The sequence below is a fragment of the Papaver somniferum genome, unplaced genomic scaffold, assembly GCF_003573695.1.
Source record: "Papaver somniferum cultivar HN1 unplaced genomic scaffold, ASM357369v1 unplaced-scaffold_125, whole genome shotgun sequence".
Classification (NCBI taxonomy): domain Eukaryota; kingdom Viridiplantae; phylum Streptophyta; class Magnoliopsida; order Ranunculales; family Papaveraceae; genus Papaver; species Papaver somniferum.
Genome location: NW_020621603.1, coordinates 4,034,803 through 4,047,148, shown reverse-complemented (window position 1 = coordinate 4,047,148; position 12,346 = coordinate 4,034,803). Strand labels below are relative to the sequence as shown.

The 12,346-nt window shown below is 36.4% G+C and overlaps 3 protein-coding genes across 6 annotated transcripts; 2 read left to right on the top strand and 1 right to left on the bottom strand.

Annotated features, from left to right (window-relative positions):
• Positions 1-2,757: 2,757 nt before the first annotated feature.
• On the top strand, positions 2,758-4,146 carry LOC113331623 (protein vip1-like). Its single transcript, XM_026578315.1, has 4 exons — positions 2,758-3,184; positions 3,285-3,381; positions 3,522-3,644; positions 3,772-4,146. The coding sequence occupies exons 1-4, from the start codon at positions 3,060-3,062 to the stop codon at positions 3,856-3,858; spliced, it is 432 nt and encodes a 143-aa protein (XP_026434100.1). The 5' UTR covers positions 2,758-3,059; the 3' UTR covers positions 3,859-4,146.
• Positions 4,094-6,416, bottom strand: LOC113331624 (DNA-directed RNA polymerases II, IV and V subunit 11-like). Of its 2 annotated transcripts, none has more exons than XM_026578317.1 (5): positions 6,326-6,416; positions 6,115-6,212; positions 5,853-6,021; positions 5,662-5,757; positions 4,094-4,437 (listed from the first exon to the last, which is right to left on the bottom strand). In XM_026578317.1, the coding sequence occupies exons 2-5, from the start codon at positions 6,165-6,167 to the stop codon at positions 4,411-4,413; spliced, it is 345 nt and encodes a 114-aa protein (XP_026434102.1). In that variant the 5' UTR covers positions 6,168-6,212; positions 6,326-6,416; the 3' UTR covers positions 4,094-4,410. The 2 variants fall into 2 exon arrangements, with proteins under 2 accessions (XP_026434102.1, XP_026434101.1); XM_026578316.1 differs by having other exon boundaries at positions 6,298-6,382.
• A 97-nt stretch (positions 6,417-6,513) lies between these two features.
• Positions 6,514-9,799, top strand: LOC113331622. Of its 3 annotated transcripts, none has more exons than XM_026578312.1 (6): positions 6,514-6,660; positions 7,110-7,182; positions 7,348-7,552; positions 7,716-7,929; positions 8,777-8,900; positions 9,010-9,799. In XM_026578312.1, the coding sequence occupies exons 1-6, from the start codon at positions 6,593-6,595 to the stop codon at positions 9,205-9,207; spliced, it is 882 nt and encodes a 293-aa protein (XP_026434097.1). In that variant the 5' UTR covers positions 6,514-6,592; the 3' UTR covers positions 9,208-9,799. The 3 variants fall into 3 exon arrangements, with proteins under 3 accessions (XP_026434097.1, XP_026434098.1, XP_026434099.1); XM_026578313.1 differs by having other exon boundaries at positions 6,602-6,660; positions 7,110-7,211; XM_026578314.1 differs by having other exon boundaries at positions 6,602-6,660; positions 7,110-7,234.
• Positions 9,800-12,346: the final 2,547 nt, after the last annotated feature.

Here is a 12,346-nt window from a genome sequence, read left to right as displayed (position 1 = left end):
ATGCCAGTCACGCTTTTTAACACTCTTTAGATGACCGCTGAATTATAACAAAGTTCAAATCTCGCATTCTTGGATATTTCGAAAACAAAATTATTCCTTTAATTCTAAGTTAAATTTCTCCAAAAAGAATATCAAAATCCTTTGGTTTTACTACGAAGTAATACTCACAGTAATGTAATCTATAAAACAAATAAACATAGGTTTTTGAGCTTTGGATGGAGGGATAATATTTTGAGATACAAACAAGTGGTCCGACCATCCCAATCTCATCTCAGCCAAAAATATCTAGCGGCTGCGGTGTTTGTAACTTTCTTCCATTATGGAGATATTAATAACTTTCTTAATAAACTGAAAAAATAAATGCACCATTAAGAAAAAAAAAATGAAAAAAGAAAAAAAAATTTAAAAACCAAATTAGCCATCTTTTAAAAACATGCAATATGCAAACAATTATTATTTTTAAAAATAATAAAAATAATTTTCATTGTACTCATTGTTTAAAGGGAAGAATCAAAAAATACAACTAATATATATATCCAAAAAAGGACTCACAAAATATTTAACCTTACGTCGTGGGTCTAATTTTAATTTTAGTCGAATAAGCTTATTTTCATCATCCTGCAAAAATAAATAAATAAATAGATTTACGATGTAAAATCCAAAGCACAAAGAACTTTATAATTATTTTATATTATCCGTAATAAATTTATTTTCAAATGAAACATTTAACCAATCGACAGATGAACCATGTATTCTTGATCATGATCACAACTATCTTTGCATCAGATTTTAATGCCATGAATAATTTGATCAAAATCTACGACACAAACAAAAAGAAGATATACTCAAAAAAGAAATAAAGAAATTAAAAAAAAAAAGAAACATAAAAACAAAAACAAAATCAATTAATCATGATTAGCCTCTTCCAAGCAATTGAAATATAGAGATAACACTATAGAAACTAAATGGTGAAATGAACTGTCACCATATCAATTGATTCCAAAAGAAAAATGAGACTTATAAGCTTCCATGCCATTTACACACTTACTAGAGTAAAACGTACAGATGAATGAATCTCCAAACTCATAAATGTGAATTTTGATGGCGCATACGTTTTTCTGGAATCAATTTTTTTTAAGCGTTTTTCTAGAAACGTTTAATGTCTTCTAATGGAATCAATAATTTTGTTCTTTTTTGGTGATCCACAACACAAACAAAGATGAAAGAATCTCAAAAAAGAAACGATCTTGATTAGACCAAAAACAAATCTCCTCTTTTAATTACAATTTTTTGAATTGCTTTGGATCATCTTTATACTCCCCCATTATCCTCCCACGATTAAAAGAGATGCTTACCCATAAATAATTTAAAATTGTCCATGCTCTAAGGTCTGCATGCAAACGGATGCTCCTTTATGACTAACACGTAATAACCCATTCCAAAAGAAAAAACGTCCAAAAATTGAATGTGTCCCTAATTACAATTATCAATGAGCAGTGTACAAATAAAGGAGTGTATTTCTTCAACCACACACATTCACTCATTCCAACTTATTTGTATGGTGAATTTTTTTAACTTAAGAGCATCAACATGTCAAACATGATTAGGCGCAACCCCACAAAAACCTTTGCCCAAAACGTGTTTGCTTTCTTTTCGAGAATGCATGATTGCGACGAAAACAAACCTGCAGTACTCAGGTTTCCTGTTCCAAGAAAATGAGAAGAGATCGATTTCATGGCGACCAACAAAGTCACTACTTTGGATTTACTAATGATTGATGAAAACTTGAGTATATTGTTATTTCGATCCGAATTAAACTATTTTTTTAAAAGAATAAAATATTAGTGACGCCTTATAATCATTTTTTACATAATTGCGATGAAAATAAACCTGTAGTACTCAAGTTTCGTGTTGCCAGAAAATGGGAAGATGTCGATTTTTCATGGCGACCAACTAAGTTAATGCTTTGGATTTACTAATGGTCGATCAAAACGTGAGAAATCCACGTCCTTCAAAGAATGATCAACGAGGAATTTTTATCAAAAACTATTATTTGAAGTCTAAAGAATATTGAGAGGAATTATTAAACTATTATTTAAGTATAACCGAAGTTATAATTATTTGGATTAAGATTTCATGTCTACAAGTTCTCATGGGCCGAATTAAGCCTCATAGTGTGTGGTAATTATTAAAATCATTCTAACCAAAAATCATTCTATCTCATGTCGTGTCATTACGGCACGGATTATTTCTAGTGTACTCAAATTTCACTTGAATTTCTTCAGATGATGGTGGATTTAGAAGAAAAACATGAAATTCAAAAATTCTAATTTATATTCCTTCATCGAATCAAAGGCACAATTATTTATATTTCGCCATTTTGTCTGTTCCTCGCTTTCATTTTCTCCATAAACCATTCTCTTTTTTTTTCCTTGATTGGTTAAAATATGCTAAATTTTTCGAACTGTCGTTCTTCTGAATTATAGAATGCTAGCGAAAAGTTTATGGCTAGATCATACGTACACGACCATAAATGAATGTACCAAATAAGGGTAAAAAAGTAAATATTTAACCAACATCTTTGGGGCATGCATGGTCGAACGTCTACATAAAACTGCAGTTTATTCCTTAAAAGAGGTGAAGATATATGAAGTTTCAGATTTATAAATGGAATAATTCATGTAACAATGCTTCAAAAAAATAATAAAATAAAATGATAATAATAAGAATCATGTAGCAAATTCAGTTTCCTTCGATGTAAATTGGAGCTTATGGGATGGACAAGAAGAGAGTGGTTAAAATTGGATGGACAAGTGGCTCCTCTTACTAATGAAATTGATCTGGCAAAAACATAAAGAGTTAAAAGGGAAACCACATATTCTTTTTCTCTCTCGCAATTTAAGTACCTTCTCCGTGGATCCATCTTGCAAGTTTAGCATCATTTGATTATTCTCGTCACTACCAAATGTTCTTCCTCTTTTCCTTGATCTATATATATATACAGACCAAAACTTGATTTTTATCATTCCTCCGCAACTAATCAGCAACATCAATAAATAATGAAGAATCCAGCGACGTTGGATCTAACGATAGAGGTATGTAACCTATCAGATAACGTGACTCGCATGGACATCAGCACCTTCTTCTCCTACTGTGGCACCGTTGCCAGCACTCGCATCCATAGGTACTTATGTTATCGGTGATCCCCTCTTTATTGACTGAATGTTTGGTTATGCTGAAAAAAAAAATTGTTTATTGATTACGTTTATTATGAGTTAGTGCAGAAAAGAAGATGAGCAGTTGACAACAACGACGACAAGACAGTGTGCTCTTGTGACTTTTACGCAACCTTATGCTCTACAAACTGCTCTTCTCCTCAATGTACGTACCGAATAAAATATCTAGCAAAAATAAATAAATAAAATATAATATCTAGTGATTTTGGAACAGTTGCTATTTTTCCAGTTCGTGTGCTAGATCAGTATTTTTCTTAGATTTCAGTTGGGCTTGCACATGTACAGAATGCAGTAATCGGAGACTCTCCAATTCGCATATTGCGAACAAAGTCTACCGCTGCTGCTCTTCCCACCAATGATATCTTGGAGGAGGATAGGAGAAGGAATGTGATTTATAAGCAGGCCGAGGTTAGAAGCTTATCTATCTTTCCCTTCATCTAGTAATTTCTCCCAATACACTATTAAAGAGGTTTAACCTGTACCATCCGCAAACAAATACGCAAGTACTTAAGGATGAGCTGTGGAATTTTTGCAGGATTGCGATGTGCCTATTTTAGGGCCAAATGAGAAGAGCATACGGTGGCGCAGTATAAAGATTGAATCACTTTCAGAACAATCATAGTACTGCTACTAGCTAGAATACTTTTAATCATTTGGGTTGAATGGTACGCATTATAATTCAGAATAAAGTGGGAAGATACATAGAACGACGCAATTACCATAACTTGTAGTGCAGTTTTAGCAAGAAATAAAGTTTTGTGAACAATAGGTTTTGATTATCAGTGACATACATTCTAGGCAAGTAAAATCCTTGCCAAAATACTGCCTAGGATAAGTTCTATGTAACCCAGAGTGTCCTTGTAATTGAATTGTATGAATACTCTACCTGACAGTCTCGTTTCTAAGCTTAGCACCAAGGTACTCCCAGCTGATGCTTCTGGGTACTACAAAATACATGGCTTAAACCACATATTAAGCTTGTTCCAGTTTTTTTAAGACCGTTTAAAGGTGTACAGCAAAAGAATCAAAATGAAAAAAAAGAAAACCCTCAATTGAAGTAAGGTATTATTACAACCCATTTGACCCATAATCTGCTTCAACTAATCACCTTCTTGTATCAAAAGGAAAACCAAACCCCTATCCAAGCAACAGATTTACACGACCGTTGGAACGTCTAAGGCGTCCTCCTCTCGACCTCGGACTGCATATCAGAGAGTTTATAACAACAAACTGTTAGTAGCAGGAATACTAGGTACACAGGAAGGTGTGGTGTAAGGAAAAAGCACAAGAAATTAAATCAACAGTAAATAATCATATTCTTTGTCTAAGCAAGGAATTATCAGGCACAGGATTTGATACTCTAACCAGTGAGGCATATCATCTAAGATCTGAGTCTCACGCCAGTCCAACAGGCTGGTTTTTATTTTTTCCACCCCAAATCCGAAGAGTACAAAGGGTTTTGATCCTCATTCTCTCAATCCGTCTTTTCAGGTATCCTCATTCCCAAATATCCCGACAACAGTTATTACACTACTATCTAAAGAACTTCACTTTGACTGTCCAAAATTTCGCATTTCATTCATGCCAACATCAAAAATGATAGCATAAATGAGTACTTGAAAAATAGTGCTGCGGATGTGGTAATATGGAATAAAAACTATGGGATGAGAGAGAGCATAAAAAGATTAATGTAGAATAAATCTTCAAATTTTGTTTGCATAACCGACAATAATGCAGAAATTTCTAGACTCTAGACTGTAGTTTAATTTGTAACAAGAACTTAGCCTATGCAGGGTCAAGTACAAAGCTTGCGTCTTGGGAATTAGTTTACCTCTAAGTCTTTAATAAGCAAAGTTTAAATTCATCAACAATGATACTTCACAGCGAAGTACTTGATATGAAAAATGTTCCTACCAAAATCACATCTATTTTCTCCTTATGTTGCTAATTTTCTTACAAACTAATGAATCAAACTTTCTATGCAGCAATAAATGGCACTTTATTATTCCCTAAAACCCAAACAGAAAAAGAGAACTACTTCTACTGTCTTAACTCTTAAGCCTTGATAGATTGAACCCGAGTCTGAGCTAGAAGCTCAACAAGCACCAACATGAGTTTTTCAACCATCAGCTTCTATGTTAAAACATGACCTTAGTCCCATTTTACATTTTTAGTTCTAAACAAAACAACGCAGCTCATGAAAAGATTTACTGAACAAAGTGGCCTCATCATGTTCATCTCCTAACATGTGGAGAGTGTTTTAGGAAGCCTTACTCTCGGGTGGGTGAAAACAATAAACTTTCAGAGTCATCTAACTACTGTCAAAAACACACTCCAGCATGAATCAAAATAAGAATATATTTCTAAATGTTGTAAAACAGGGGAAACGTACGTTAAGAACTCCAAGAGGGGAGAGATATCTAACCTCAATAGCATTTTTCAAACAACTAAGTTCCTTATCAAGATCATTAATTGCCTGATTGTATGCCTGCATTGGCGAAGATTGACTTGTTGTATGAACCTGCCCAATAACAAAAACACATCATTTGAGCATCATATATGGTTGTAACTCTAAATTGAAACATCACACCAAAAGAGAATACAAAATGTACTGACCCTGACTAGGATTTTGTACTGAAGAGGGTGAGGAAGCTTGTAACCAGCAAACAGAACATTAGCATCCCTGTGTAATTGCATCCGAAGGACATTCCCAACAGTGTGATCTTCTCTCTCGATAGTAAACGAAGCAGCATTGATGATTTTAGTATCTCTTTCGTAAGAAACCCTAATTCACATAGAAATTAACAAAGGAGTAAGCAATAAATTAATCAGATTAAACAAATAATAATCATACTAATAAAGAATTAATTATAATTACTTCTTGGTTCCTTCAGGTAGTACAAATCTTTCGTAACGCTGAGGAGCATTCATGGTTGGCTTTCCTTACAGAGAGAAACCTGGTTCAAATTTTTAAACCTAGATTGAAGAAACAAATAAACAAAAAATCAGATGCTTTTTGATTGTAAGATAATTTGAGGAAACCAGAGATAATTTCAACGACCAAGGGTTTGCTCTTTGGGAGAGGGAACCTGTTCCCCGGAGATGCAGCGAAGGCGGTGACGATGATGGTGGTTAACGAGGACGGGGTTTTTAGAGGGTTTTGTGGAGAAACTGTTGAATCATTCAACGAGGTTTGCACGTGTGCGGAGATTGTTTTTTTTTTTGGACCGTTCACCACATAAAAATGTAGCCAAATTTATAGACCTGCCGTTAAACAGGAAGGGCACACCAAATTCATTGGGGTGAGGCGGGAAGACAGCGGTGTTTGGAAGTGCCGAGAGAGAGAGGGTAAAACGATGGTGGTTCTGCGTTCAGATCTGCGTTCAGCTAGGAAAAGATCGCTTTCGACGGAGGTGTTTGGCTGGTAATTCTATTTTATTTTTCCAACAACTATCTAATTATCTGGGCTGGGGTTTTGAAATCCCTAATTAAGTTATAAACTGGGATTTTTTATTTTCGGAAAAGTAGGTTATAGTTTGGTGCATTTTCTTCTTCCTTTTCTTTTCCATGGGCAGTTGAACTCATATGTAGTACCTTGTTTACTACCTTTGTCATGCTCATTTACCTTTTGTGTAGTATGTTTATGCTTTTACGGTAAACTTAGGCAGTACACGTTTTAGTCTTTAAGGTGATTTTGTTTTCAAGTATGAATTGAATGTCTTGGTGAAAGCTTGTTTGTGAACGAACATAGGGCAATTAGGGGTTGTGATCTTAAACTTAGACATGGTCATTGACACATCCAGATCTTTAAAACTCAATTGAATACTTTTGATTTTCTCATAGTGGTTTTGGCTTTAATCTTGACAATTTCAGGCATGTTCCAGAGGACCTGAATGTGAAACCCAAAAAGGAGCGTAAGTACACATCTAAACAAGCTCGTGATCTGGTAATGCCATATGCAGCTGATGCCATGAGGTTCTATAACAACGAAGCAGACAGTTCTCTTCTTAATCTTTATTGCTTTTTTTTTTTTTGGAACCAGTCGCCATTTTTGTTTGGATATTCCTTAATCTTTCTCTTTTGTTATGTTGCCTTGGCCCAAAATTCATAGAGTGAAAAATATGAATTGGTGGAGCCTGGTTCCATGTCACCCGTGGTTCGCAGGGCAGACCTTCTTCACCATATTGACTTCACGGCTAAGAAGGCTGATGTTGCTGATGCTCCAGAAGAGATGTTTTTTTCCGAACTGGCAACTACCAACGGGGTTCGTAGCGTCAAGTGTTGCAAATGCATGGGGCCAATAGACTCAATTTCAGGTTTGTATTCAACATGTAGATGTGGTAGTTTCATTTGTCTCTTACTGCCTGAGGCCCTCATTTAGGTGCATTGTTTTGCTTGCTAATTGATTTGTTTGTCAATCGGAGATCACTATTATGATTTATGACTACTTATTAGCAACTCTATGAATTCGTCTTGCAGGAGATAAAAACAATGGCTGCCGTTATTGCTCGTGGTACAATGTTCAGCATCCTAAGGGTGGAGGATTCTCGCGTGGTGGTCGTGGATCATTCCGTGATTACAGTGGTAGTTCTTCTTCATCTAACTCCAAAAGTTTGTGTTTGACGGATGCGTCTGAACTTTTACTTGATGGCTCTAAGCGTTCGCTTTCGACGGATGTGTCTGACTCTGACAGGTAGTTCTATTTTGTTTTTCTAACAATGATCTAATCGATCTGGGCTGGGGTTTTCTAATCCCTAATTGAGTTATTAGTTGCGAATTTTTTGGGGGGAGCTTTTGAAGCCCCTGTTTGCTATTTATATGTTGATTCATCCTCTTTTAGTAGATATTCCCACTTCTGTAACTATTACTAACATTTTTCTTTTGTTACGTATATTGAATCTGTGCTGGGGTTGCTTCTGTTAGTTTCTGGATTTTATTTGCAATTCATGTTTGACCAATTGCTTGATTTAACTTGTACTACTATTACTTTACAATGTTTGCTTACCTTGTCTTACACATGTCCAATAACGCTTTGAGTATCGCTATTTTGCCTGTGAGCCTAATTGATACATAAAGATGAAAAATTTACTAAACTTCTCTATGGCCTCCAGCGTTCATCCTGAGCCAGGATTGCTTTTCTAGACTGCCAAATATTTGTTTTACATGATTCTTAGAAGAATGACTTGTCTAAATAGTTGAGTAAAATAGGTTATAGTTTGGTGTCTTTTCCATGGACAGTTGAACTCATATGTACGTACCTTAGTATGATACAAGAATGTTGCCGCTTGTTTATTATCTTTGTCGTACGCATTTACCTTTTGTTTAGTATGTTTATGCTTTTTTGGTCAAATTAGGCAATACTCGTTTTAGACTTTAGAGTTTCCAAGTATGAGTTGAATGTCTTGAGCGAACATAGGCAAGTAAGGGTTGTGATCTTAAACTTAGACATGGTTATTGACACATCTTGATCTTTATCATAAACTCAATTGAATACTTTTGATTTGCTCAAAGTGATTTTGTTTCAATCTTGACAATTTCAGGCCTGATCCAGATTACCTGGTTCCAAAACCCAGTAAGGAACGTAAGGACACATCTAATAAACAAGTTCCTGATGTAGCAAGGCAATATGCAGCTGATGCCATGAATTTCTATACCACAAGAACAGTCAGTTTTTTTCTGAATCTTTATTGCTTTTTTTGAAATCAATCGCTATTTTTGTTGTATTCTCTTAATCTTTCTTTTTTGTTCTCTTGCCTTGGCCTAAAATTAATAGCGTAAAAAATATGAGCTGGTGGAGCCTGGTTCCATTACATCTGTACCTCTTGAGACATGCATTCTTCACCATGTCGACTTCACAGCGAAGAAGACTGATGTCGCTGATGCTCCAGAGGAGCTGTTTTTTGCCGAACTGACAACTATCAGCGGGGTTCGTTGCGTCAAGTTTTGCCAATGCATGGGATTAGAGCACTAATCTGAAGAACAAATTTCTGCGGAAGAACCACAACTGCCTCTGTTTCTGTCTCTCTCTCCAAGAAAAAATCTGAGATCCAAAAAAATAAGATTAAATGGTAAAGCTGAGAAGGGTAATTAAGGTAAGATTAAATGGTGGTATTTTGTGGATCGGCTGAAATTTGGACTAACTCGTCCAAAGTTTGGATTAGATTGTTAATGCGGGGGAATTTTGGACCACTGTGTACTAGGCCTGAGATGAGTGGACTAAAGCGTCCCAAGCCCAATAACTTTGGGACTAAACGTCAATTTCTACTTCTTTAATTTACTAATGATTCTGGTGTACGAGACCTGCTAGTTGGAAAGTCAATTGATACCTTAAGTCAAAAAGCAAGCATGTGGGTAAACCATCCCTCTAGAAATGAACTTTGGTTTAGTTTTGCTAGAACCCGTAATGCAGGGTCGTTCACGGGAATTTTCTGCCCGGAAGCCAACCTTTTTTTTTTTTTGCCCGTGTAATTTCTTTTTGCACAAACACTAAAGATTGTATACACTATAATTTGTATTGACACGTGGAGGACAATCAGAAGCCGCAGCTGGATATAATTGTACAACAACACGCACCGAATCATTTGCAAGTCTGCTTCATTATTAAGCTAAGGATAAACATGTCATTTGGTGGAAGATATTTTCCCCTTAAAAGCCTGACGATTAGGTCTGAGAAAGGGGCGACTTCTTCTCTCTCTCGACCTAAAAACTCTCTGCACTTCCCTCTTTTGTAATGAAGTCCCGTTGGAACTGAGCAAGGATTAATGAAAACCTTAACTCTCTTTTACCCGTGGATGTAGACATTCTGTCGAACCACGTATATTGTTGTGTTCTATTTTACTTTACTGCACTTAATTTTGCTATGATTTATGTTTATATCTCATTCTATCTGTTGATATATCGTTTCTTTTATTTGGTTGTGATACCAAATTAAGGGTATTCACAATTTGGCGCTAGATTCAGGCTATGGGTAAAGAATTTATTCTACCTGTTTCACTTTTTATCTCTTAAAATTATTTTTCAATTTTCTGAAAATTGGTTCCAATTTCATAAAATCTTTCATTCTTCCATGCGTCTCTAAGACCAGCACAAGATTTTACCTTTTCAATTTCATCCTAAACAGTTTTTAGCTGATGTTTACTTAGATGCAGTTTTTCATTACCTTCTAAAACTTTTTCAATTAAAAACGTTCTCTGACCTTGGGTTTCCCTTTCCCATCTTTGTTAAGACCAGGAGAGGATTTTCTCCCCTTTTTTATGTTGATTTCCTAAGTTTTCAACTGATGCTTCTTTTAATTCAAAATTTTTCTCAACTATTTATGCGGATCTGTAATTCGGTTAAATGGAATGTTGTTTTGATTTCTTTAAAGTACGCATATATTTGACTATCTATGTGTCGCGATTGGTATCTAAGTTCGCAAAAAATCCATCAAGTTCTCTATGCCAGCTATTACATTTTAAGCTACTTATAATGTTTGAATGTTGCTTGCCTTATAACTGTTTGAGAAAATGGTTCAATGAACTATTATGTTTAGATGATATTTCTATCTAAGCTATGGACTTGTTTCTTTTAACCACTGATCAGATCCTCATGCCAATGACGATGAATTACAGAGTTCACCCAAGTGGACGATGAAGTACAAAGTTCACCCAGAGGACGAGTCAAATTTTGATGCCGACAATACAAATCCATGCAGCGGTGAGCAAATTCCGATGCCAAAGCTCTGCTAAAGAAGACCTGCGACGATGTCTTCGGACCAATCAAAAGTGGCAGTGCAACCGCTACAGCAGCATAGCAGCTCAATTCGTAAAGACGGAGGAGTAAGAAACCCACTACTTCTGAAGAGAGGAATAATAGCTGGGTAGTATTACTACCTTCGTTCCCCCACACCACAGTTACTCCTCAGATGATGTACCTTCGTTCCCCACTCCAGCGATGGTGTACCTTCGTTTTCTCCAATCCAGGTTTGATCTTCATTCCGATGATGCCAGGCTAATGTAAACCCAGCTGCTTAATAATGGCACAGTCTTTCCACGCGGGGTAGCATTACTACATACCACCGATGTTGCTGTCATGATACGATTAATTGCACTCATTCGGAGGAGGTGAGAGAAGGAGGAGTAAGAAACCCACTACCTCTGAAGAGAGGAGTAATAGCTGGGTAGTATTACTACCTTCATTCCCTCACACTCATCGGTCACTCGAAGTACAAAAGCCAACGACAGTGATACAATCCTGATTCTCAACCCGCTGATGTTGCTAGAATCAAAGTACTGATGCTGTTGCTTTGGTCCAACGACGAACAAGTGACCCGCAGTACAGGGCTACCCGACTTACATGCTATTTAACGTGAATAGATACCTAATGCCAAATACCAACAATGATGGGACAAAGCTCAGGTCCGACGACGAGGGTTGTACAAAGTAATGCTGATGCTCCAAGTAAACCCATTGTCTTATCTCCAAAAACGGTGACTCAAACCGAAGTGCAAACCCGATGATAGCTCCGGTCCTCGTGCAAATAATCATATGCAAGCCGATGATGCATCTCCAGCTTAAGATGGTATAACTCAAGTGTGACGTCAACGATGGCAGGAAGATGCCATCGTCGTTATTTTCACATGTATTTTCACATGATACATCCTTCCTCGATGTATATCATAAATCATGTGAAATATCATATGATGATGTATTTTCATGTGAGGATGTATTTTTACATGATTTATGATGAGGGTCTCTTCAGCATCTCAATGCATTTTTACATTATTTCAAATATCCAAAGGCTAACGATGAGACAAAGCCTTACAACGATGATTCAAAATCCGGTGGGGTGCCCCAAAGACGTACGTCCATTGATATAAAATCCCGGGACTGATATCAAAGACGAAGACACCCAAAGATTGTTCATCTGGTCCGGTGGGGGTGCCCTAAAGACGTATGTACATTGATATAAAGTCCCGGGACTGATATTAAAGACGAAGATGTATAGCCTTGCAACGACCATACTGATAGTGCAAAGGAGGAGGACGATGATGGTTCCAAACAGAGGGATGAGACTCCAACGAGGATTTTTCTAGTAAATGATGGTTTGTACTTTGTACCAGCATCCCAACA